At 44.2% G+C, this 27,356-nt stretch overlaps 1 protein-coding gene across 4 annotated transcripts in view; it reads left to right on the top strand.

The window, feature by feature from the left end:
• Positions 1 to 27,356, top strand: part of SMOC1 (SPARC related modular calcium binding 1) — a 124,942-nt gene that overhangs the window by 92,913 nt on the left and 4,673 nt on the right. For 3 of the 4 annotated variants that reach the window (XM_084847922.1, XM_084847923.1, XM_084847925.1), the window contains exons 8-12: positions 5,006 to 5,198; positions 7,096 to 7,178; positions 8,622 to 8,727; positions 21,419 to 21,666; positions 25,348 to 25,398. In XM_084847922.1, the coding sequence (XP_084704048.1) occupies positions 5,006 to 5,198; positions 7,096 to 7,178; positions 8,622 to 8,727; positions 21,419 to 21,666; positions 25,348 to 25,398 (681 nt within the window). The remainder of the gene's footprint in view (positions 1 to 5,005; positions 5,199 to 7,095; positions 7,179 to 8,621; positions 8,728 to 21,418; positions 21,667 to 25,347; positions 25,399 to 27,356) is intronic. The other variant, XM_084847924.1, reaches the window with a different exon arrangement.

The following is a 27,356-nucleotide window of genomic DNA, read 5'->3' as shown; positions in this document are numbered from 1 at the left end:
GAATCCCCAGGGGATTCTGGGGCCCATTTTAGGCTGCACTGCCAATCTATGCAGAGCATTAGCCAAGACTATTGAGGCATCTCCACACTGCCCTAAATCCTGCATTTAAAACGGGGCTTTCTGCTTCCGTTTTAAATGCAGGATCACAACAACTCCCTTTTTCACCTGCTTCCTTTTCTCCCGCCCCTTCCCCCCCCCTTCTCCCCCTATCTGAGTCTTCCATTATTTTTCATTGATCTCGCTCCTCTTCTTGCCACGTTTCCTCTTTTCAGGAGGAAACTCAAGCAGAATACAACAGGGTAATTTGATAGTTCATTATCTGTGATCTATTTAACAATGGAACAAAGGGTATTTGGTGCAGGAGACATCTTGGAGGTTCATGGCATCATGTAAAGAGCCCGCAAACTTCCAAGAGAGAGCCATCTCAATCTCAGGGTAAAAGTGTTGTGTGAAGAAGCCCTTGAAATAACTGACTGCACCTTTGAACATGCCCAACACTTCCCTGTTGTGGTGCATTGCTGGGGAGGATCAGTAATAATGCTGGAAAACCTCAGGGAAGCTTGTCCATTATTAGTGATGTTTTCACTGAGGACCTCTTTCTAAGATTCCAAGGAACTCCAGGCTTCCATGGAACACAGGCTGAAAACTGCTGGATTGAAATGTAAGGGCCTAGCATCTCTGGATGTTGGCATCTTTTCTACCTCAGCTAGCAAGTACTATAAAGTGGGCTGTGCTGAAAATTTCTTCCACATTTTTTTTTTTTTACCATTCTCATTCAATTTGATAGAAAAGAAATTGCTTTTGAAAAAATGTTCAAAGGAGAAGAAAATTTCTGAGAAAGCCTCATGGGTTGGGTTTGCGGTACTTGTGCTTACCTTACTTATGAGGGAGCTAGGGTGTGTGTGTGTGTGTGTGTGTGTGTGTGTATGTCTGTATGTGTGGCCTGTCTTTCATTGTACATTCATTTCTCTGGCAGTCTCCCGGGCTTCCTGCGCTTGAATTAAAGCCCAGTGGAAGATGTCATGAAGTAACTCCTCTCTCAGATCACGCTTTTTCAAATCAGAAAGCGTGGGCAGCAACAGCGGCTGCAGAGTAATGGAGAGATGTGTAACAGAAACTCCCCCCACACACACACACACAGCAGCAGCCTCAGCCACCTCGCAATGATAACGTAAGCTCAGAAACACCACCAAAAGAAATTAAAACGTAATTCTAAGGAACCCTGAGAATGGTGCAGTAACCTGGAATCCTTTCATGGGGGAAATAAAAGTTTGGAAATTGGAGGATAGATTTTGGCACAGGATTAGCTCTCCCTCTCCCTCAGAAATGCTCCCGCTCACACCTGCTACAGGCCTTGAAGGGAAGGTGCAGTATTATAAGCATCTACATTAAAGACAAGACGTATCCACAATCACCCCTCAGAAACCTAGGCCTGGTGCGCAGGTAATGACAACCCAGAGTATGGGTTGTTGTTATGTGCAAACCCTGCGCTATGGTTTAATTACGTGTTGTTAACCACAAACAACCCAGGAAAGGAACCCATGGTTTGTTGTTGGGTTTTGAACTCTAGGTTGTTCCTGGCTAACAACCAATAGTTTAACTATAGTGGAGGGTTTGCGCATAATGACAATCCACAATTCAATGACAACCCGTACTCCAGGTTGCCGTTATGTGTGAACCAGGCCTTAATGTCTGTGAGCTCCTGGTGAAGGTGCTGGGGAAAGAAGACATTTTTCTGAGAAAGTTTCTGAGATTTTTCTTTTTCTTACCCCCTTAGAAATAAAAGAACTTCCCCCACATTTTCTCCTATTTAGTTAGTTAGTTATAACATTTGTATCCTGCCCTATATCATTAAGATCTCAGAGCAGTGTACAGATAAAATACATTTAAACAGTATAAAACAATAAATAATTTAAACAGCTAAAAACATAAACCATTAAACAAGCTAATGCCAATTAAAAAAAATCTAAAACAATAAAACACTTAAAACAGTGTGCAACTTTAGGGAATTCAGTTAGCCCGCTAAGGCTTTGGTGAAAAGCATGTGTTAACTTTGCACCAAAATGAAACCAACATCTACGCCAATTGGGCCTCCAAGGGGAGGGCATTCCACAGCCAGGGTGCCACAGCAGAGAAGGCCCTCTCCCACCATAGCGTGTGTCTCGCACTGGTGGGATGCAGAGGAGCGCTCCTCCAACAGATCTCAATGCTCGAGCAAGCATATATAGGGAGAGGCGCTCCCTCAAATATCGAGGTCCCAAGCCGCTTAGGGCTTTAAATGTCATCACTGGCCCCTTGAATTCCAATTGGAAACATATTGGCAGCCAGTGAAATTCCTTTAAAACTGGTGTTGTATGATCTTTATGAGATGTTCCAGTCAACAGTCTAGCTGCTGCATTTTGCACTAGCTTCAACTTCCAAGTTGTCTTCAAGGGCAGCCCCACATAAAGTCCATTTCAGTAGTCTAATTGGGAAGTTACCAGTGCATGTACTATTGTGGCTAGATTATCCCTGTCCAGGAAAGGCCACAGCTGGCGAATCAGCTGAAGCTGGACACAAGTACTCTGGGCCACAGAGTCCACCTGGCGCTCCAGTGACAGAAATGGATCTAGGAGTCCCAAGCTACACACCTGCTCCTTCAGGTGGAGTGTAACCTGATCCAGGGCAGGTCGCTTACCCAGTTTCCGGATTCGGGAACCACCAATCCACAGAGCTTCCATCTTGTCAGGATTTAGCTTCAGTTTATTGACCCTCATCCAGCCCATTACAGCCTCCAGGCACTGGTCCAGCACCTTCACTGCCCCACCTGACTCCGACGACAAGAAGCAGAGCTGAGCATCATCAGCATACTGGTGACACCCCACCCCCAAACTCCTAATGGCCTCACCCAACAACTTCATATAGATGTTGAACAGCATGGGGGATAGAACAGAACTCAGTGACACCCCACAGCTTAATAGCCATGGGGTGGAACAGGAATCCCCCAATACCACTGTCTGGAGTCAGCCATACAGGTAGGAGTGGAACACTGTGCCCCCAACTCCCACCTTGCAGAGCCGATCTGGTAAGATACCATGATCAATGGTGTCAAAAGCCATTGAGAGATCCAGGAGATCAACAGGGTAGCACTTCCCCTGTCTTTCACCCAGAGAAGGTCATCAGTCAGACCCACAAAGGCCATTTCAGCGCCATACCCTGGCCTGAAATCAGACTGAAATGGGTCCAGATAATCAGTTTCCTCCAAGAACGTCTGAAGCTTCCCAGCCACCATGTGCTCAAGCACCTTGCCCCAAAAGGGGGTATTATGGGGTGATAGTTCTCACATACCTCTGGGTCCAGGGAGGGCCTCTTCAGAAGAGGGCACACTACAGCCCCTTTCAAGGCGGCAGGCACCACCCTCTGACAGAGTGAGGCATTTACCACCCCCTGGACCCACCCAGTTAATCCACCCCTGCTAGATTGCATTAGCCAAGATGGGCAAGGGTGAACCTTACAAGTGGTGGGACGGACTGATTCAAGCATCTTGTCCACATCATCGGGCTGCAGCAACTGAAACTGATCCCAAGAAACACAACCAGATGGAACACTGGACACCTCCCCAGGCTCTGCGATAACTGGGGCGTCAAGTTCTGAGTGAATACAAGCGACTTTCTCCTCAAGTGTCTAGCAAATCTATTCCAGCAAATGACCGAGGGTTCCAATCCCAATTTTTCTAAGCCCAAGCCAGATCCCAACAGGCTCTTCACCACTCGGAACAATTCTGCTGGGCAACATTTAGAGGATGAAATAATAGAGGTGTAATAAGATCTTTTTGCCATCCTCACTGCTGCTGCATAATACACACAACGAAGAGTCTTTGCTAATCTTCGATCGTACTCACTCCGAGACCTGTACCACCTGCACTCTAGCTGTTGTCTGGCCTGTAGATCTTCTGTAAACCAAGGTGAATTATGGGCTCCACGGCACCGGAGTGGGCGCTTGGGAGCAATTATATTGATGGCATTTCCCATCTCACCATTCCATAGTGAGACCAAGGCCTTGACCAAATCGCCAGCCTTATCAGCCAGAAAATCCCCCAGAGCATTCAGGAATCCATCAGATTCCATAAGTCTCCGGGGGTGGACCATCTTAATTGGTCCCTCACCCCTGTAGGGAGGCTCTGCTACCGCCAAACCAATCTTCACAAAGAAATGATCTGACCATGACAATGGGGTTGTTGACCCCCGCCCCCGCAACCAGATCATCCTTCATCCACCCAACAGCAAAAACTAGGTCCAGAGTATGTTCTGCCATATGTGTTGGGCCAGTGAGGTACAGTGAGAGCCCCATGGTTGTCCTGGTTGCTATGAAGTCCTGAGCAGGCCCTGTCAAGATAGCCTCGGCATGGATGTCCTAGGGTTCTCCAGCACCACCTCCGAGACCACCTCAACCAGCTCAGGCAGGGAGACTGCTGGGCAGCAGGGTGGGCTATACACCAGCAGCATAATGTGGTGGCCACCTTGTGGGGCACTGTGGAGGACACAAAATAATGGCCAGATTACCAACACAGTTGCTGCTATTGCTGCTTGTAATGGCAGTGCAAAAAACATAAACCCTTAGGGGGAAGAGAAGAAAGCTGTGCTACAGAAGCTGCCAATGGTAAGCCCCACATTCAAGAAATCGTTGGAGACTTTCTCCTCCTGAAGAAATGCAGTGAAATGCCTCCCCCGACACACACTTTCCCTGCCCACAAACACAGTGGAGAATTTCAAGAGGCCATTTGCACACAGTTATACTACAAAGAACTAATCACATGCTAAACCTCTGGCAATTAAAAATGTGTCCATATAAAAACTTGAGCTGCAGTGCTAAGTCACTACTTGTGTGGCTTTACATTAAACTGATGTAGGATCAGACTGTAAGTCATGCTTGAAAGAGGGGTATACGACCTAGCCCCAGGTTTTCAATTAAAGGAGAGCTTCTGTATATGTCACGGATAATGATTTCCCTGTGCTTTCTTTTCCAGAAAAAGTTATTTCATGTGACCAGGAGAGGCAAAGTGCTCTTGAAGAGGCCAGCCAGAACCCCCGTGAAGGGATTGTTATCCCTGAATGTGCTCCTGGAGGGTTGTACAAGCCAGTGCAGTGTCATCAGTCCACTGGATATTGCTGGTGTGTTCTGGTAGACACTGGTCGTCCCCTACCTGGTACCTCTACCCGGTAAGAAGCATTTCCTTTGAATTTCTATGTATTAGAAAGTGAAATGTGGCATGGGGTTGGGGGAGACCACTGTTTTAGAACTCAGGGCCTGCTGTATTCTCCCTCTTCTACTGCATCTTTACAGTGTGCAGGAGCATTCCCCTGTTAGTGGGTCCAGGGCAGAGATGATTTTTGCCATGTCTGCTAGAGGAGAACAATGGCCCATGACTTATTTAGATGTTAAAGAAATAAAATAATCTTCATTTTTAAATTTCCCTGCGTCTAAATGCTGATGCTACGTATGCTTTTAAAAAACCCTCAAGATTCACCTGTTCCCTACTTTAAAACTCTAGTAAAACTGGTTTAAAACCCACTGTTTAAGCCCAGCCAGGTGGCAATCTAAAGCATACATTTTTTAAGTGATTAAGCATATTTTATTAAAGGTTTGGGCCTTCTCTGAGATTCCACATGTACATGTGAGGTTTCCACCTTAATTGGGAAACAAACATATTAGTTCTGCAAGCTTGTGTAATCTTTCCCTGAGTTTTGGCATAATGTGAAAGATTGTGATTATGAATGGCAGAATCTGGATTCTCCTCCTGCCTCTTTACTTTAGTTCCTGAACGTAAGGCTCTGTTGCTAGAGTAATCTGGTGCCATGTTGATTTCCCCACAGTGAGAATCAGTAGTGTAGACTGGCATGCCTTTTATACTCATTTACTAATGTTTTAAGCTCAGGAACTTCCAAAATGCGTTCTGAGATTTGTGGATGAAAAGCAGCCTCTCAGATGCTAAAAACTCTCTGAAACAGGGCTGGCCCTCCCATTAGGCAGAGCAAGGTGATGGCTTCAGATGGCAGATGCTGGGAGGCAGATAGTGTCCTCCACATGTAGTGGAGTATTGACGTAAGAGTCAACTGGTAGTCCAGCTGGCTTCTGTACATGGAATAGGAAGGGGTGCCATCTTCTTGCCTCAGGCAGCAAAGTGTCTTAGGCTGGCCCTGCTCTGAAAGCAGGACAGAATCAGAAGAGGGTGGAAATGGATGTGTGACAAGGCATACTGAGAGCCTAACTACATGTCACGCAGATGCATGTGTAATAAAGGACCCATGTTATATATTAGCTGCTGTACTTATCTGCTGGAAAGTATGAGAAAGGGAAGTTAACTGATACACAGCTGAGGAGTGTGTTCTGGTTTACTAGTGTTTTGGGGAAAATTGTGGGTGGATGATGGGGAGTGTCATGGTACTCCTATTCTTTCATCCTCCTTGACCCCTCCAGCTGTTTAGAGCTGGTCCTGGGGAAAAGATGTAGATAAGTAGTATTAGGACCAAAGGAGTCTCCTTTTCTGGAACAACAAGGACCCATTCTTCTGTTATTCCCACCCCAAGCACTCAGTTTTTCTGCCCCATCCCCTCCCATCAGCTCCAGATGTGTAAAGATGGTGACGGTCAGGGGCAGGATAATAAATAAATGCCATAGGGGACAATGTTCCCACTGCAGGAATTGTTTCTTTTGCGCTAGAACTAGGGCTGGGCTGATTATTCAGCCCAGTTTATTTTGCAACTCTTAGGGGTGGAGGCACAAAAATCCCCTGAGGTCTGTGAGGGCCCCCCAAATGTTTGGATAAAGGGACTACTTACATTTATGAAGTGGTCTCAGGGCTCCCCCCTCCCCTCTTTTAAAAAGCCAAGTTGCAGCTTGGCTGAGCCCAGCAGCCTAGCTGATGGGCACTCTGAAAATCTAGCTTCAACTAGCCCTTAGAATGATGTAGCATTGTTCCCAGGGGCATTGTATGGGGAAGAAAACATGGCTACCCCCATTGACCCACTGGTCCAGCTGAGGAGGGATGTGAGAGCCCCTGAAATCCATACCTTAAGAATGTGCTGTGTTTTTTAAAGAAATGTCTTTACTCTCTAGATACGAGACCCCCGTGTGTGAAAGGAATGCCAGATCAAGGAGTCCAGAAATTGATGACCCATTCAAAGACAGAGAACTTCCAGGTTAGAGTGGAGGAGAACCTGCTTGTCCTACTCTGTCTCGCTTGCTTACCTCTGCATTACAAGCTAAGATTAATATGAAGGTGGGTGGTGGTGGGGATGCCTCAGTGTTCACTATGGACAATTAGCCCGTGGACTTCAGAATTGGGCTTTATCTTGGGTTTTATATCTGTGCTAATGGGTTTATTGTGCACTGCTACACTCCCTGATCATGATACCAGAAAATGTATGGGAAAAGAATTGGCAGTATGCTATGCTGCCTGCATGCCAGCAGGGCCCACCACCAGCACAACAGGGAGCTAGCAGTTCTTAAAGCAACTGGAAACAAGCAGAAATGCTAATTTCCAGAATGGGGCAGGTCAGCAGAGCTCGCAGAAGGGAGCTCTACTGACCTGTCCTGACCCACTCAGTTCTGGAGTTGCTTTAGGAAACACTAACACCTCATTGCACTTGTGGTGGGTCCCACTAATGCAATGGAATGAGCGGAAGAGCAGCGGCAGTATTGGATACTGCCCAATATTTTCCCCTCTCAAGTGAAGTCTAAAAGACCAGGATGTGCTTCTGTTTCCTGGCTTCCTGCTGCCTCCCATCATTTTTGTTATGCCTCATGTTCATCCAATGAATTCTTGTACAAATTTTGCTACAGAAATGTGGAAGATGCCCAGTGTAGCTGGCTTGACTACTCAAAGATTCTCCCCAGCATGTTTGTGGCTTCTAGTTTATAATACCAGTTTACTGTTGAATTATGATCAGTGGGATGTACTTTAACACTCTGCTGGTCTGTAGCATCTGCACCAAGCAATCTAGTAATTATTTTATTTTTTTCAGTTTGTACCCAACATTTCAGTCCTCTAGGAATCCCCAAGGTGCCTAATTAGTGTAGATGCCACCAGAAGCTAGGTCTGTGCGTGAATCCAGTTGTACCATTTTAAAAGAAGATAAACAACTTTCAAACTATGACAAAAAAACCTCCATGTGGACTGAAATCCACATTAATCTCAAACTTGGCTGTTATGGTGAAAATATGTTTGTGAGCTCCTGTGTCCTCAAGACTTCCCTTACTTTTTCCTTTTGCTGTACTTATTTTTAATCTTTGCAAAACTTTTTGTTGGTCATTTATGTTTACTATGCTGAATTTATGGTATGGGTTTGTGCAACTGTGCTTTCATTATAGGGGAATGTGCAGTTTTTCTGAGATAGGTATAACTTTGCGTCTTTGACCTTGGGGGTAGTCCCATGGGATGACTATACCCATGGGATGCATAGACAGTCAAATTTGGGGGCCCAGGTAAGGTTTAGGCAACCTGCAAATGTGCAGTATGTAGCAATCGTCTAAATTGCACCCCAAAATGTGGCAACCTAGTATAGCATAGGCAGAGCCTCAGAAAGAAGAGGAACATGTTCTGTCTCCCATTTGTTCATACTAATCTTTTCTCTCTTTTGCAGGCTGCCCAGAAGGGAAAAAAGTGGAATTCATTACCACTTTACTGGATGCTCTCACCACAGACATGGTACAGGCCATTAATTCAGCAGCACCTGCTGGAGGCGGGAGGTGAGTTTGAAAGGCATCCAGGCTGAACAGAAAACAAGACAGCCAAAGATCTGTAGGTGCGTCTGGTCTTCTATTCTGAACAGTAGACAGGTCCAGTAGAGTAATACACAAGGGAAATTCATAGGAAACCCAAATAGTCACCCTCGTTCATACTTCCAAGTGCCTGAAAAGACTCATTCCCCATTTGTGTTGTGAAAGAAACCAGTGTTTGGTGTTTCAGGATCAAGGTAGGACAGGCATATATATTTTATGGCTATATTTACAACCATTCACATATAAAGTTGGGGTCTGAAAAGGAGTATGCAGAAGATGAGAACATGACCTGCCCGTCCCCACCTTGCCTCACTGTGGTCTGTTGTGTTGAGCAGTTTTGTCCCTGCCTGGTTCAATTCCAGTATTGGAGCCAGGCTGAAAGAAGACTGCTTAAAGCAGGGGAGTGCAATGAGCTAAGACAGAGGAAGAGGGCAAGTTTTGTTTCCCTTCCCCTTGTGCTCCTTTTCATTTAGAGTTGACCACCTCTTCCACTTTATATGTAAATAGGGCAGACATAAGCACATCCACTGCCCTGTCACATTTAGTTTGGCCTTTAGTCTCTGGTCTTCAAGGGCCTTAAAGCGGGGGTGGGCAACACGTAGCCCACAGGCTGCATCCATCCCTCCCACCTACCGGTGTGGCCCTGCAGCCCCCCGCCACTGCCATGTTGCCAAAATTCACAGCAGTGGCAAAATCAGCTGGTCTGTGCTTGCATAAACGTTACATCATCTGATTTCTCCACACTTGCAGGAAGGTGCACAGGGCTGGTTCACACATTCGTGTACATCTTGATTTCTTCTCACAGTTGGTAGTCGCAGCTGAATGTGTAAACTGCTTTCACTTGAAGTGATTTGAAAGTCCTGTCTGTGGAGTCTGATCTGCAGTGGCTTATTTCCTCATGCAAGTTACCAGTTAATGTTGGAGTCACCGAGTAATGAGTATGCATGTGCGAACCAGCCATCTGTTTTACTACCAGTGCATATTATCATTCCTTAAAAAGGGGAAAGGGTGGGGGCAGGGGGACACAAGTTATATGACCTTCAGTTTCCCAATGCCAGTATTCCTGAAGATGAAATTTCATATCTCATTTTATACAGTGTTGATTTTTTCAATGGCCTCTCTAAAGTATGTCTTAATTTGCAATTTCTATCTAGTTAATCACTTTGGTGGCTGAATATCTGTAAACTGAATATTCTACAGTCTACTGATAGGTTGGCATGTTCAGCATGCAGTGCTAATCTGCATTTCTATGCAGATGATAATTGGATATAAGAAATAACAAACCAAAACTTTATGTCGTAGGAAATAAATTTTTCCTTTCTAGGCTAGAAGTAGCTTGATTTCATCTTTTCATAACTTCATTTTATCAAATACAGCGAGGTGAAAGAAAACTAGAGAGTATCTGGCATCTTTAGTTGTCTGGGTTTCAGTCTCTGTGCCATTGTAAGCAGTGCTCTTCAAAAAATAAACTAGAAGAAGTTAAAGACTTCTGGGGAGGTTAAATGTAAAGAGAAAAATCTACACACACGCATGCACACACACTCTGTATGTATAGCCAGTTCTCCTGAAGGGCTAGTTTTCTACATATCTCTGTGTGAAAAGAGGACCCTTTGGGGCTGAAGCCTCTGCCACCAAGCTTATCTCAGTGTGCAGATGCCTTTTATTATGAGTAACTTTGTCAGCAGAGAATGAAAACAGGGTGGTGCCTCGTGGAAGCCTTTTCAGTAATACTCCCAAAGTGAGGCAAACACCTTTTACTATCCAAAGATTCTCAGCCATCTGCTTGTCCTCAGCCATGATTTAGAATATGAAATAGTTGTAATATAAACATCTGGAAGCTTCATTTAGCGTGGTCATTCCTAAATGCTGTGTCTTGACGATCCCTTTTTTATTTTTATTGATTTATTGATTAAATTTCTTAATCACCCATCTGGCCGGTCACCTGGCCACTCTGGGTGATGTTGTTGTTGTTGTTGTTGTTGAGTCGGTAAGTCGTGTCCGACTCTTCGTGACCCCTTGGAACATAGCACGCCAGGCCTTCCTGTCCTCCGCTCTCTCCTGGAGTGTGCTCAAGTTCATTCTGGGTGATGTACAACAGTACAAATTAAAACAGGAAAATTATACATTAAAACATTATTTAAAAATACCTTACCCACCCCAAATGCTTGCCTGAACAACCAAGTTTTTAATGCATGGCAGAAGTTCATAAAAGAGGGGGCATGGCGGAGTTCCCTAGGGAGGGAGTTCCATAGAGTGGGGGCCACCACAGAGAAGACCCACTCCCTCGTCTGCACCAGCCTAGCTGTCCTGGCTGATGGGACAAAGAGAAGGCTGATCTTGTTGAGCAGCCTGTCTGGTGTTGCTGGAGGTGCTCCTTGAGATAGGCTGGGCCGGAACCATATAGGATTTTAAAGGTCAAAATCAACACCTTGAATTTGGCCTGGAAAACAACTGGTAACCAGTGCAACTCTTTCAGCAACAGAGTGATGTGATCACGCCAGCAGCTGCCTTTAATCAGGCGAGCTGCTGCATTCTGCACCAGGTGCAGCTTCCGAACCACCTTCAAGGGAAACCCCACGTAGAGCGCATTACAGTAGTCTAGATGAGAGGAGACCAGGGCATGTACTACTGATGGGAGCAGATGGTCAGGAAGGTAGGAGTGCAGCCCCCGTATCAGATGGAGTTGATACAACGCTGTCTGGCTCACGGCTGACACCTGAGCCTCCATGGACAGCTGGGAATCTAAAATGACCCCCAGGCTGCAGACCTGGTCTTTCAAGGGTAGCCGTACCCCATTCAACACTAGGTCAACATCCCCCAACCTCCTCTTGTCTCCCAGCAAAAGTACCTTGGTCTTGTCAGGGTTCAGCTTCAGCTTATTCCTCCCCATCCAGCCACTCACTGTCTCCAGATATTTAGGCAGGGATTCCATGGCCAACCCTGGTGAAGATTTGAACGGAAGATTTGAGAGGTAGAGCTGAGTGTCATCCGCATATTGATAACACCGCACCCCAGACCTCCTGATGATAGCCCCCAGCAGCTTCATATAGATGTTAAATAGCATCAGGGAGAAGATGGCATCCTGTGGCACCCCACAAGTGAGCAGCCACGGGTCCAACACCTCCTCTCCCAGTGCTACCCTCTGGTACCTTCCGGAGAGGAAGGACCAAAACGACCGGAATAAAATGTCTCCAATGCCCAGCCTCTCCAGGTGGTCCAAGAGGATACCATGGTCATTGGTATCAAAAGCTGCTGAGAGGTGGAGGAGTACAAGGAAGGAGCATTCACCCCTATCCAGAGCCCTCCTCATAACATCCACCAAAGCAACCAAGGCCGTTTCTGTCTCATGCCCAATCCTGAAGCCCGATCGAAATGGGTCTAGATAATCGGCTTCTTCCAAGTGTGCCTTCAACTGTATCTCCACCACCCGCTCCATGATCTTGCCCAAAAATGGCAGATTCGAGACTGGGTGAAAGTTGTTCAAAACTTGGGGATCCAAGGAGGGCTTCTTTAAGAGTGGTCTTTTACTAAGAGAGAGAGAGAGAATTAAAATTATTACATTAAAATAATTTCTATCGTTTAAGGCTACTTCCTATGTTACAGGAAAGAGAAGTCATCGCATTTCCCACCACAGGTTGACTACCTTTTATCTAAAATGTGTGAAAGGCCAGGAATCCTTGCCAATGGAACCCTTGCCAGTGGCCAGTCCCAGGGGCATGTTTACCACATGTTCTCAGACATGAATGCTCTTTAAATATTACAAAAAATATACAGTTGCCTTGTAGCAGAAACCTGAGGACCAGATTTGGATTTATTGAAGCAGCACTGATTCCCCCCACCCAGTTCTGCAAAGTTACATAGGTGCCTGTTGGGCCATCTTCAAATGTTACACATTTTCTGGAGCCAGGGGTTTCCAACAGAGTGCCTGTGGGCACCAGTGTGCCCACAGATACTTCTCTTGCCACCTGTCAGGCTCCCTTCTCCTCCTGATTTTTATTTTATTTCTTAAGATATTTGAATTAATTATTTTTTACTGGGATGCTGGCATGCTGCAAAGCAAAGTGCTGCCATCCATCTTTATTGGGGTTCAAAAGAGTGGTTTTGTGTTTTGCCTTGTACTTAAGTTCATTAGCAAGTTACTTTCCTTTTAGTCTCACCCTTTGCCTTCTGGGAAATTAGTGTTTGTAACCAGCCATGACCACCATGGCAGCCATTTTATAAATGGGCGAGCCCTCAACCATGGCAGCCATTTTCTGAGAGTGCCCCCAACTCTCTCAACATTCCAGATGTGTCCACTGACCCAAAAATGTTGGGGAACCCTGTTCTAGACTGAAAGCTCTTCCATGTAATAGGAAAAATGTACAATTCTGGATGGACATCCAACTGTAAGCACATTACATGGACATAGATTCCATCAAAAACCATGGGACCTCCTTGGAAATAATGTGCTCAAGACCAGGTGAGGAAGTAGACACCAACTTTATTCAGGCAAGAGAAATGTATGAATTAAGTATTGCTTCTCTCCCTCCTTCTCTTTTTTTAAAAATCAATTTTTTTGCCACTAATTTATTGCGATTTTCTCCTTGACAAGCCCTTGGGAAATAATTCTATCTAATGAGAGGCGCCCCCTTTCTTTGAGGGTGTTTGTGTTAGGTTGCCTCGCTTTGCAAGTATATGAAGACCCTACTTTGAGACAAATTAAGCTTCTGTGATCAATATGTGCGTTATTACCCCTTCAGCAATTAGTGGAGGGATTGCTAGGCTTCCTTCAGACATTCCCAGTTATTTGCATTGCTTACATTATCTTTATTCATTTTTATGTTAACTGTATGGCGTGGTCAGACGAAAGCTAAAGTTTTACAGCATTTCCTCACTTTTTTCAGAACAACTATTTATCTTCCTCATATGCCAGGTTTTAGGGCACTACAGATTAGGTCAGGTGGCACATGCCTTATTTACATCATGTCTGGATTACTGGAAATGTGCTCTACATAGGGCCGCATATGAAGAGTTTTCGGCTACCGCTATTAGTCCAGAATGCTGCAGCCAGGCTGTTAACAGGGGTCACATATACAATATAACCAGAAATATGCCCACTTACGACCAGGAAGAGAGCTTTCTCAGTGACTGTACCCAGGCATGGAACTCCCTCCTGAGGGAGACTCATTTTCTCCTTCTGTAATGGCGTTCTGTAAGACAGTCAAAACCTTCCTGTTTAGGAAGGCTATTGGGCCATAAATGGTTGCTCTCTTTTTGAAGCTGATTTAATCACTGTGGCTGAATCATTTTTTATGCTTGGTCTATTCATATCTTTTTCTCTCTGCTCTTCTAATGTGATATGGCTGCTTTATTGTATTGATGTATGTGCCATCAAATTGTTTTTTTAAAATCAGTTGTTGTTTAAACTTATGTTGTTCTCTGCCTTGGGCTCACTGAGGAAAGGTAAAGTATAAATATTTAAATTAATAGGGCCGGTATGTAAAGTGGTGATATTTAACCTTTCTCATGAGTAACATTTACTAGAGAGAGATTGTATTGAGAATGGTGTGTGATCCTGACTGGATTCTAGCATTCAGTCTGCTGGATGCAAACTTTGCTTCCTATGAATGACAGACCTCTTGTGCAAAGCAGTAAATCTGCCTCTTGGACTGGAAGATCCAATGTGCTAGCTGCATGCCTTCTTGTATTTGTCAAGGAGCATGTACAGCCCTGACATTAAACTCTGATATATCTGGCAGAAGACAGGATTACATATGATGCTGATTAGTGCTGGCTTTGTTTCTGAGTGAGGTTAGTGGCTCTGCTGTTCTCTCCTGCTGTCCTCTGTAACCTTCATCCCTTGCTTTCTATCATGAATGACTGTATCCGTCTTGATAGGAGGACCAGAAACTGTCAAATCCGCAGAATTCCTTAACAAATGTTTTTGATCTTCTGCAGATGTTCACTCAGCAACTTCCTGCCGTTTTGAAACCCTGTCAGGCAATTTGTACCTGCAATACCACATATTTCAGAGGGATTTATTAAGCAGAAGCACTTACTTGTATTCAACTTTATTCATTATTGCGCAGGCAGCATTTTCATCAGATTGCTGGAAAATGATAATACTGCTACTTAACATTTGCATCGCACTTAGAGTGTTCAAAGCACTTCACAGTCATTATCTCAGAAGAGTAGGCTATGCTAGATTAATTAACTTTAAACATTTCAACTTCAAAGGAGACTTAACCAAAAAAAGTATCAGAAATAATAAAAATGTCACAGTTGTGTCTAAAATGGAGTTTCAAAAATGGAACAAAATTAACTTACCTAGCCAAAGAAAAACTTTTAAACTTTTTTAATGAATGTGTTCTCATTTAATTTTTTTTAAAGAAGCTTTGATTAAGAACAGAGAAGCCTCCTTGCCAGAATATATTTGGGTTGGGGGCTGCCTCTCTGACCTACAGTCAGGTCCAGAAATACTGGAACAAGGATAACTGTTTTGGCAGTTGGCCTCTGTACACCACCACATTGAAGTTGAAAGGCAACACACCCAGATGGGAGCGAAGTCAGGACTTTCAGCTGTAATTCAAGGGGTTTGACAAAAGTGGGGCACTAACCATTCAGGAAGGACAGCCAGTGGCATACACACACCTCCATCGTTGGTGGCTCATAAGTAATGGAACAAATGGCTGACAAGCAGCTGCATGGCCAGGTGTGGCCTGTTACCTGGGTACCCCATGACCAATCAAGCAGATAAAAGGCCTGGAGGTGGTTCTGAGGGTTACATTTGCATTTGGTAGTTGTTCACTGGAACTCCCAACATGAGGTCCAAAGAGGTGTCCATGCAAGTGAAGGAGGCCATCACTAGGCTGAGGAAACAAAATAAACCCATCAGAGAGATAGCAAAAACAGTGGGAGTGGCCAATACAACAGTTTGGAACATCCTGAAAAAGAAGGAATTAACTGGCAAGCTCAACAACAGCAAAGGCCTGGAAGACCACGGGAGACAACTAAAGTGGATAACCGCAGAATTCTGCTCATGGTGAAGAGGAACCCTTTCACAACATCTAGCCAGGACAAGAACGCTCTTGAGGAAGTAGGCATGTCATTGTCAACATCTACAGTCAAGAGACGGTTTTATGAATGTAAATACAGAGGCTTCACAACAAGGTGCAAACCACTGGTAACGCTCAAGAACAGACAGGCCAGATTAGCCTTTGCCAGCAAACACCTAAAAAAGCCTGCCCAGTTCTGGAATAAGATTCTTTGGACTGATGAAACCAAGTTTAACTTGTACCAGAATGATGGGAAAAGTATGGAGAAGGAAAGGAACAGCTCATGATCCAAAGCATACCACATCATCTGTCAAACCTGGTGGAGGCAGTGTTATGGCATGGGCATGTATGGCTGCCAATGGAACTGGGTCACTGGTGTTTATTGATGACCTGACTGCTGATAAAAGCAGCAGGATGAATTCTGACATGTATAGGGCTATACTTTCTGCTCAGATTCAGCTGAATGCTGCCAAACTGATAGGACGCTGCTTCATATTGCAGATGCATAATGACCCAAAACATACAGCAAAAGCTACCCCAGAGTTTCTGAAGGCAAAGAAGTGGGATGTTCTTCAATGGCCAAGTCAGTAACCTGATCTCAACCCAATAGAGCATGCTTTTCACTTACTGAAACAAAACTGAAGGCAGAAAGACCCACAAACAAGCAGCAGCTGAAGGCAGCTGCAGTAAAGGCCTGGCAAAGCATCTCGAGGGAGGAAACTCAGCATTTGGTCATGTCCATGGGTTCCAGACTTCAGACAGTCATTGACTGCAAAGGATTTTCATCCAGGTATTAAAGGCGGTCCTTAAGTTTGAAATGATGTTGGCTTGTTCCGTTACTTATGAGCCACCAACGATGGGTGTGTGTGTATGCCACTGGCTGTCCTTCCTGAATGGTTAGTGCCCCACTTCTGTCAAACCCCTTGAATTACAGCTGAAAGTCCTGCCTTCGCTCCCATCTGGGTGTGTTTCCTTTCAACTTCAATGTGGTGGTGTACAGAGGCCAACTGCCAAAACAGTTATCTTTGTTCCAATATTTCTGGTCCTGACTGTATATGACCCATGCTCTCCTTGGTTTGCATTTATAAGGGCATCCAGGACTTCTTTACCTAGATCCTACTAATTTCTCTTCAACTTATTGTTCCCAATGCTGAGCAAGCTACCAGAATCCTAAACTTCCCACAACTGTGAACAAAGCCATTGTTCTCTTGTCATGTGATGATGAGGAATAGCCTCCACATATTTAACTGTGGACTACATTTTTGGTTTTCTGTGCATACAGATGCTTCATTGAAAGACCAAAGGGAACCAGTTTAGACTGCGAGCCTGTCTCCAGGGCTAGTGATATGCTAAACCTTTGTACAGCACCTAGCAATTGTAGGGGCTTTATTACTAACAAATATTAATAGGGTCCTACTCTATAACATACTAGACATGACAGTGGCAGAGTGACCCCTCACTTTAAGTGCAGATCTGCCCTAATCACCTCTAAAGTGGGGATGATGTTGGGGGTCCAATTTTAAGAGCAAAAGAGCTGTGTGGATGAGGGGCACTTTGAACCTTATCCATGCCTGTCATTTATCTTCCCTCAGCCACTCTTCCCCCAAGACCTTTTCTCCCAGTTGGTCTTACTTTAGGCATCACAGACAGGCTAAGGGAAATGTGTTATTGGAGGAATAATGCAGGGAAGGCAGGCCACCGATAAACTCACCACCACCACCTATGTGCCCCCTTTTCTCTTAAAATGGGATCTCCACCTTTTGCTTCATACATGATGGTGGTAGGTGTGCATTTAAAGAATCATGCCTGCTGATCTCAGGTCTACTTTGGCCCTTAGCTCAGTGATCAGTCTAATCCAGAGGTGTTGTACCTCTTTCAGCATGGGGGCCATGTGCCATTTTGGAGAAGCTAGTTTGGAAGGCTTGTTGTTTCACAGTAGTGGGTGGGGCCAAAGACCCAAAATACCAAAGGCAAGATGGGACGCCAAAACTAACTGAGCCTTAGAGGAGGCAGTTCAACCTTTTAGAATAGTGAAAAGCCTGCATAAAAGCCAAGAAACTATCAAATGTTCAGTTGCTATTGGAAAGAGGCGGGGCCAGGAGAAAGGGGTGGGGTCTTCCAGGGACCCCCTGAGGGCTGGATTAGGACTCCAGTGGGGCTGGATTTGGCCCCTGGGCCTGAGGTTCTGCACCCCTGATCTGGTCCTATTGATGAATCTTATGGGCCTCAGCTCTCTCCTCCAGTGCACCTTGCAAATGGTTTTATCCCATTCTTTTACAAGGAAGTAAAGTGTGGCTCCGAGTTAGTTCATAATGTACCTCGGACTTCATAACCTGGAAACTGTACCAGATGGATGTTGGAATTCATGGCTCCCAAGTCAGCCATTTAATATGCACCAGGCCCATCCCATCTTGGTCCATGTGTGTCTTGTGCTACCACAGCAAAAGGGAGAAACAGCCTGTCTTCTGCCAGCCCCTTTTCTTCTCAAAATGATGGCACAGATAAACATGTTTTTGTTGGTCAAGTTAGCCTGGGGGTGGGGGGGGCAGAGAGGGAATGCTATTTCCCAGTATATACATTTATCACTCTTTCTGTGAACTTTTTTTGTGTGTAGCATTAAAGGGACTGCTAGTTTTGTTCTGAAGTGGCCAAAGAAAGTAGGCTCTTGAGACTTCCTGCACTATCTCTTAATTTATTGCATTTGTGAGGTGTGGTGGAGTACAAGGAAAACTAATCTTTCTGAGCAAATTTACTGCACATTTTCTGCAAGATTTGCAGTTTGGAGGATCTTTCATGTGGCCCAAGTTTAGTGAGAGATGGTGTCATGTAGGGAAACAGTAACCTAGTAAGTGGCTGACTCTCTGTTCCCTTGCCTGCCTCTTTTTCCTGATGGATTTGGCTGAGCATGAGGCAACTGTGTGAAAGCTTCTGTTTCAAAAGGCAGACATTATATTTTAAATAATATAACTAAAAATGGCTAAAACAAGCCCTTCTCAATCAGATGTAAATTGTAGACCTGCTTCACCACCAAGAGCTGAGTTATAAAAATGCATTTCGAATGAAGAACACTAATTTCCAGTTAAGGCCAGGTTGCTTATTACATTAATTCTTTGGTATTTTACAAAGTAGAATGTTTGTTATCTGTACCTTACTTGAACCCTCTGTTGTCTGAAGTCTGCCATGTTTCTCCCAGTTACTTTTTAGAGTGGCTTGTCAAATCCTGAGCAATTCAAAGTGCTGGATACAATTCAGAAGATGATTAAATCCTCCCAATGGAACGAAAGCACACTTGTCAATTTCAGGATAGTATCCTGTGGGTCAAGGCTAAAATATCTGGGTACCTCATAACATATTTTCAGCCATTTTATTTACAAAATTTATTTATTTACAACATTTTATACTGCCTTTCTACAGCAGTTAAGATAGAATACAAACTAAAAAACTGCAGTTGCATTGCACCTCGGTCCTGTTTTTATGCATTACAGATTCACAATTTAAAAGTGGAGAACTGGTAGTGCTAGGGAGGAAAGAAAAGGTCAACACTGTAGTACTTTGGATCTGTTCAGCTGTTGCAACATGCTCTTTAAGCACCTTTCTTTCTTCCCTGACCTTGCCTTATTGAAGATTGGCTGTATACAATATCCAGCTAACAGAAGCAGAAGACTTTATTTCAGTACCACCACTACTGCACTATCTGTTGCCTGAAATCATGCCCCCTATCCCTATTGCTTGATCACTTTTTTTTTTTTCTTCAATCCTTCTGTCAATGTTGGGTTAGTTTATTTTAATTCAATTCTGCTTTTTAAAAACGTCAAGACTAGTTTTAAAATCTGCAGAATTTCATCTCTTCGCATGCGCATTCAGTAGTCTTCAGATACCCCCCTTGATTTTGCTCCTTAGCCTTTCACTGCATCTCACAATCCCTCAGGATTGAAGCTACATAATAATGGTTTACATATGCAGGATATGTCTATACCATGCATTTGTGTGTGTGTGTGAGTGTGTGTGTGTGAGAGAGAGAGAGAGAGAGAGAGAGTTGTGCTAGCAAGCATTGATTAGGAGCTTGTTAAATCCATACCCTAATCCCATATTCTATCTGGGTCAGTTTCCACTTAGGGGTTTTTAAGTGTGAAAATTAATATCCCATGAAACATATGATGGTTTGGGCATAGTGTTCTTTATCCTGGCCATTGTCCTACTATACCTGCACTTTGTATGGAATGCCTTAACAATAAAATCTAATGCGATTGTGCATACTGGATGAGGAGGTGCAGGGAATCCTTATCAAATTTGCAGATGACACAAAATTGGGCAGGATAGCTAATACCCCGGAAGACAGAAACAAAATTCAAAGTGATCTTGATAGGCTGGAGCGCTGGGCGGAAAACAACAGAATGACATTTAATAGGGAGAAATCCCAAGTTCTGCACCTAAGAAAAAGAAACCAAATGCAGAGTTACAAGATGGAAGATACTTGGCTCAACAATACCACAAGCAAGAAGGACCTTGGAATTGTTGTCGATCACAAGCTGAATATGAGCCAACAATGTGAGGTGGCTGCAAAAAAGGCCAATGCTCTTTTGGGCTGCATTAATAGAAGTATAGCTTCCAAATCCTGTGAAGTACTAGTTCCCCTCTACTCAGCACTGGCTAGGCCTCATCTGGAGTACTGTGTCCAGTTCTGGGCACCACACTTTAAGAAGGATGCAGACAAACTGGAGAGGGTTCAGAGGAGGGCAATGAAGATGGTCAGGGGACTGGAAACAAAGCCCTTTGAGGAGAGACTGAAAGAACTGGGCATGTTTAGCCTTGAGAAGAGAAGACTGAGGGGAGATATGATAGCGCTCTTCAAGTACTTGAAAGGTTATCACAGAGAGGAAGGCCAGGCTCTCTTCTCGATCATCCCAGAATGCAGGACACGGAATACTGGGTTCAAGTTACAGGAAGCCAGATTCCGGCTGAACATCAGGAAAAACTTCCTGACTGTTAGAGCAATCTGACAATGGAACCAATGACCTGGGGAGGTGGTGGGCTCTCCCACACTGGAGGCATTCAAGATGAAGCTGGACAGCCATCTGTCAGGGATGCTTTGACTTGGATTCCTGCACTGAGCAGGGGGTTGGACTCGATGGTCTTATACGCTCCTTCCAACCCTACTATTCTATGATTCTGGGATTGCCACCTATTCACCACCTATTTGCCTATTCGCCTGTGAAAAGATGAGGAACTTTCTTCAGTTCCCCATCCTTTCACAGCACCTTGCAGCCCTGCAGGACTAAAGGAGTTTTCTCCCCACCCCTTAATTTTTTTTGTTATATATCGCCAACGTGTATTAATATCTGTAGAGGCACCTGGCCCTTTGGATGCATATTCAGTGGTACTTAATGGCAGACATAGACAATATAAACAATCACTTCTAGATGATGGTAGAAGAGAGTGCCTGAAATTTCCCTAAAAATCCAAAGTACAGCTCTCTCTAGAACCACATATCTAGCATTCTTGGCTTTAATTAACCAAATTCAAATCTATCAAGGGTCTGGTCTGCTAAATATTGTGTGTGTGTGTGTGTGTGTGTGTGTGTAAAAATCTAGAGTTGCATTCCTATGAGTCTTCCTACTTTCAAGGTTCTCAGAGCCTGACCCCAGCCACACTCTGGAGGAGCGGGTGGTGCATTGGTACTTCCGTCAACTGGACAACAATAACAGCAACGACATCAACAAAAGGGAGATGAAGCCCTTTAAGCGCTATGTGAAGAAGAAAGCCAAGCCCAAGAAATGTACACGGCGCTTCACCGACTATTGTGATCTCAACAAGGACAAGTCGATCTCTCTACAAGAACTGAAGGGTTGCTTGGGTGTCGGGAAGGAAGGAGGTGGGTCACATTTTGTTAACCAAACTTAAAATTATACCTATGGTGGTTGAACAAGTTAGTCTGCTTTAGGCTTCAGCCAGGTACACTGGTCATTTGGAGTCACTTGTTTTGCTGGCACTGTGGTTCTTTGGTTCTCGTGCTCCCTAATAGTGGCATCTGTAACGTAGGCCGCAGGTGGGCAGAAGATAGACCTCCAGATCTTTTTGGACTTCAGCTCCCAGCATTCCTGACCATTAAGCATGCTGGTAGGGGCTTCTGGGAGCTGAAGTCCAAAACATCTGGAAAGCTACCTTCTGCCCACCCTTGGTGTAGGTTCTATATGAGTTAACCTGTGGGGAGATGGTATGTGTATGCATGAGAGATTCACAATTGACTGATAGTGCTAGGGAGGGAATAAAAGGTCAAATTGTCCAGGGGGTGGGTGTGTCTCCATGGGCGATTTGGTGCAAGCTGGCTGAGTTTGGACGTTGTTCTGGGCACATGCAGGCTGCCATCCTGCAGCCCCCCCAGAGCTTTTTGCTGAAAAACAGGATTTCCCGAGACTGCTTAAAGTCCAATTCTTTTCCTTAAGTTGGGTTCTCCATGCTTTAGTTGTTGTGTGCCCCAACCCCCGCATTTTCTTTGGTATGCTAGCTGTGCCCAGGGGTGTGCCTTTCACTGTGATCCAGGTCAAGGGGTGTTTCCTGCCCCTGCGTTTCCCACCCCTGTGTTTCCCAGCACAAACATAGGTGTGTCTACTCAGAAGTAACTCCCACTGTGGTCAATGAGGCTTGTTCCCGAAATGCATGCTCCCAAAGTTACTGAGATTCCCATGAATCAAAATAACGCATTTAGGAGCCTTAAAGCTATGTCAAAGCTGTGTGTCTTTGATGTTTGCTTCCTGGCTTTTTGGAAGGAATTAATTCGCAGCTTCACTCCTTCACAGTATCTAGAGCTTCAGGGGAGGAGCAGGCTGCAGCTGTGTTTCTCTAATGTTTGCTTTGTCAGCTGTAAGGGAGTAGTTAATGCCAAACTTTGCTCCTTCACAACATCGGGAGCTTCAGGGGAGGGAGAAGGCTGCAGCTGTATTTCTATAATGTTTGTTTAGCTGTAAGGAAGGACCGGGGGCAGGGGGGAAGCCTCTTGCATTGGAGGGTGAAGGGAAGGGATTGGTTGATCAGCCCCTGCCAGTCTGATGACATTCACTCCAAACCCCCCACCCCGCCTGGAAGTATGTTCCTATGAAGCTACTTAGAATGGTACATTGCACTCATTCGTGGAGCCCTGTGCGGACCAAAGCCGATTCCCAGAACAATCCAGGTAATCCTCCATTTGCTTCTCCTCCTATTGTTGTGGAGAGCCTCCCCAGGAGGAAGCTAGTGGTTTTGGTTCTTTGGAGACAGACACCATTCCATTTCTAAGAGCCTGTTGTCCTTGATTTTTTTTTCTTTTGTTTCCTGGCCTTGTATCTTGTGGCATGCTGTGGTTTGGACCCAGTGGCTTTTTTGATCTCTTCCAAATCTATGGCTGTTTTCCCAAGTGATGCTTGAATCAATTGTTGCATTTCCTACTTTTAGCCATTTTGAGTGTAGATCCTACTTTAGGCTGGAGATAGACAATAATATTTGAGGATTGAAAATTGCTTGAAAGAGGCATCTCTTCCGATGGTGTTCACACTAGGGATGGATGAGAAATTTGTTTGATCTGAGTTTTTATACAGACTTACCCAATTCACACTTCCCAAACCTATACTAGAACTGGAATGCACTTGTGCACCAAAATCTGCACTTTTGAGAATTTTGTGATGCAATCTGCAACTCAAAAAATTTGCACAAAAATTTGTATATTAAAGAAAGGTTCACACACAAAATGTGTATATGTGGGGAACATATGCCCCTACTATGCACACAATTGAATTATATCAGGGGGAAATTGCTTGCAAAAAGTGTAGGAAAAGTGCATAAAAACATTTGCATATTAAGATGAATGCTCACAAAAATGTGTACAAATATTTATGCTGACTTGGGCGGGGGGGTGTGTGAAATGAATTTGCGGTCAGGAAAAACAGAAAGTGAGCGAAACCAAAACTGAAAGATTTGCCTATCTCTTGTTCACACATGTCTCTTGCCTCATTCTCACCTTAGATCAAACAGACGTTGTAGTATTTTGAAACAATAGAAAAATCTGTATACCAAAGGCAAAGGCGGTAGGATTAGTGCTCAAACTATGGGTAGTGATCTCTCTTTCAAACCACCTTCAACTCTGAAAAGATATTTGGTTTGATTCAGAGGTTCCTTCTGCAATTAGAAAAGCACTTCCACTTATGGAGGGCAGGAGAACACACCTTGACTGTCAGAAACAGCCTTTGTGTGTGTGCTGGCAGAGCACATGGCAGAGGAGGTGGGGAAATTTCATTATGTAAATTGAACTCTTTTAATGGGTCTCTGAATCCAACCCACTGTCTGTCTCTGGGTTTGGCTATTAAATACCTCCAGTCAAAAGATGTCTCATCCTGCAAATATATGTGTTTCGCTTCCCCCAGGGTACAAGTAACAGCTTTGTGGGTCTGTACACATGATTTGGATTGAGGAAATGGGGGGGGCATGTGAGGGGGAACGGTTAAACAAACCTCACCCTGAGAACTGCTGCTCTGATCAAATACAGAGCCTTCTGCATCTAAGTTAAGGTAAAAAAAAATTGTGAGATTTGATCATGGATCTCCTAGATTTCATGTGTGGTGGCCCTCTGCCTTACAGAAGATGTTTGAAGACCTGGAACTGCAAGAAGCTGGACTAAAAGTTTGTCCAACATTGATTAGCCAAGGAAACCAGAAAGAATATGTGGTGGCATGCTTTTCTATGTAGTACCCTCTGGTGGTCACTGTAGGAGGTGTCAGATTGCAAAATGAAAGCAAAACTCCTTTATTAACATGCATTGTGTTTCTGAGCTTAGGAGCTGCCTAGATTAATTAATTAATTAATTAATTACATTTATATCCTGCCATTTTTCCTCTTTAAGAAACCCAAGGCAGCATACATAATCCTCCTCCTCTCCATTTTATCCTCACAACAACAACCCTGTGAGGTAGGTTGGGCTGAGAGTCTGTGACTGGCCCAAAGTCACCCAGTGAGCTTCCATGGCTGAGTGGGGACTGGAACCCGGATCTCCCGGCTCCCAATCCAACACTCTAGCCACTACACCACACTGGTGCACAGTTCATATTTCTATAGACATTGAAGAATTATCATTGACTTGGAGAAGGCACTTTGCCACTACTGTGGTGAAATTTACACCCAAATTTGCTCAGATATTCAGCAAACAGGCTGATTTCTCAGAGAGATGGTTATCTTGAAACTGGCATTCTGAAATGCTTTGAATAATGAATCATTCTGTAGTTTTACAGTTCCTGGTGATCTAAAAATAAACCCAATGCTGCACACAACAGATTGGTTTGGGGATCTTACTTTTCTTAAGTTCACCTTGTTACTGAACAAAATACTTCTTGAATGCATGGAGCCTAGTCTGACTCAACTAAAATGCCTTGACCCAAAGGAACATAAACTTTCCACCTTTTGCTTTGCTTCCAGCTTGCAGGACTTCAGTTATCACTGGCAGATCAGTGTCACTACCTTCTTAAATTTGTAGTGCTCGTCATAATACTTGGAATTAACTGGACAAAAGAATGTTCTTTGTATTTTGCAGGCAGCATTGGCAATTTCCCCCATGGAAAAAGACAAGGTGTTAATCCTTTCAGTAAGTAGCTTCTGTAATTCTGTTCCCCATGCCCTCCAATCCCCAGGTCCTTCTTGGTCACCTGTCTCAAACATCATGGGTCAATTCCACTTTACAACACTCCAAATAGCTCACCTAGCATTAGAGCTTGAGAGGCTGGCTCTCCTGGAATTAGCTCAAGGAGATCTGGGAAGAGGGTAGCTTCTATTTCTATCCTCCTTCAAACAGGACTTGATTTGGTAAAAGGCCTTATTGAATAATGGAGTGTGGTGTTTTAACTATTCACATTATAGGATAGTATTAATACATCTGTAACTTATTATATGTTGTGGACATACATCATTTCAATAGAGTCTGAAAAATATTTATTTGCCTATTATTTATGAATTGCTCACATTAAAAAGAAATTCCTAAGTGATATACAAACAGTATGATATTAAGCCGTAAAAGAATACTGTATAAAAAGTCAGGAAGACAAGATAATTCTGGGAAAGCTTGTTGGAACAACGAAGTTTTCAGTAGGCACCAAAACCCCAGAAGGGTCGGCATCTATCTAATTTGTACCATTGGGGAATTCCAGAGAATGGGCTCTGTGCTCTGTAGACCCTTTTCTGAACCATCATCATGGATCAGACCTCTGGTATCTTGGGCATCAGCAGGAAGGGATCTCCTGATGAACTCAGTATCCTAACAGGCAGGTAGAGGGCCTGGGGATATCTAAGATATTTAGGAAGCAACCCTATGCTTGTTTAGACAGACAAAAGTCCTTCAATTCCCAGCATTCCCCAGCCAGCCTTGGCTGGCTGGGGCATGCTGGGAGTTCAAGGACTTCAGTCTGTCTAAACAGGCATAGGATTGCACCCTTAGAGTAAATCTTAAGACTATCTTTCTTATTTGTTTTGTCTTTTAGTTGAACAGAATGAGGAATAAAATAAATATTACGCATAAGTACAGCCTTGAAGTAGTTTGCAGTTACTGCACAAAAATTAATTAATGTTCATAGGAAGGGAATGGTGCATGATCCACTTTCTGACCAATGAGAGATGCTGCTTAATGTGAGCAATAGGCAACTGGTTCCATTTGTTTCTAAACCTGCAGCTAGCCATCAGATGGACCACTCTGTAGAAAAAATGCCACTCCTAGGGATGTTACTACTGACTAACGAGGCAAGAAAGACAGGCTTGCATATAGCAAACAAAATTAATCATGGGGGTATCCTTGTCAATATTTATTTACTAAACTTAATTTAAAACAATTGCATGCTGCCTTTTCACAGCCCAAGGTAGCTCACAAAGGGGAAAAATTAAGATTACAATAAAATCCAGTAATTGTGTCTCAAAACAGCAAAAATCGTAACAACAAAGCTCCTGCACAAGCAGAAAACAAAATAACATACCCAGCAGATCTCGACTCTCCAAGGCCCTGCAGAATAAAAATGGCTTGCATCCTTTCTGGACAGAGATGAGAGAGAAAAGCAGTCTGCACTTTGTCTGTGGGGCGTTCCAGAGCCTGCATCTGACCCATTTACCACAATGGCTGAAGTATCATGGTGACCAGGTTTTTGAATGCCTTTGGGCAAGACACCCTCAATGGCCCCCTCCCTCTATCTTCTCACCACCATATGGCCTTTTCTGGGCAGGGATAACCTAGCCACTAGAAAAGACTAGAGATCTTTTCAAAAAAATTGGAGATATCAAGGGAACGTTTTATGCAAAGACGGGCATGATAAAAGTCAAAGAAAGCAGGGACCTAACAGAAGCAGATGAGATTAAGAAGAGGTGGAAAGAATACAAGAAGAACTATACAGGAAAGATCTTAATGTCCCTGATAGCCATGATAGTGCGGTCACTGAACTTGAGCCGGACATCCTCGAGAGTGAAGTCAAGTGGGCCTTAGGAAGCAACAAAGCTAGCGGAGATGACAGTCTTCCAGCTGAGCTATTTAAAATCCTAAAAGATGATGCTGTTAAAGTGCTGCAC

The sequence above is a fragment of the Heloderma suspectum genome, chromosome 1 (genome assembly GCF_057233095.1).
Source record: "Heloderma suspectum isolate Gila_16-S chromosome 1, 16-S_ref, whole genome shotgun sequence".
Taxonomy (NCBI): Eukaryota; Metazoa; Chordata; class Lepidosauria; order Squamata; family Helodermatidae; genus Heloderma; species Heloderma suspectum.
Note: the sequence above shows the minus strand (reverse complement) of the source record. Positions and strands in the feature narration are given on the sequence as shown.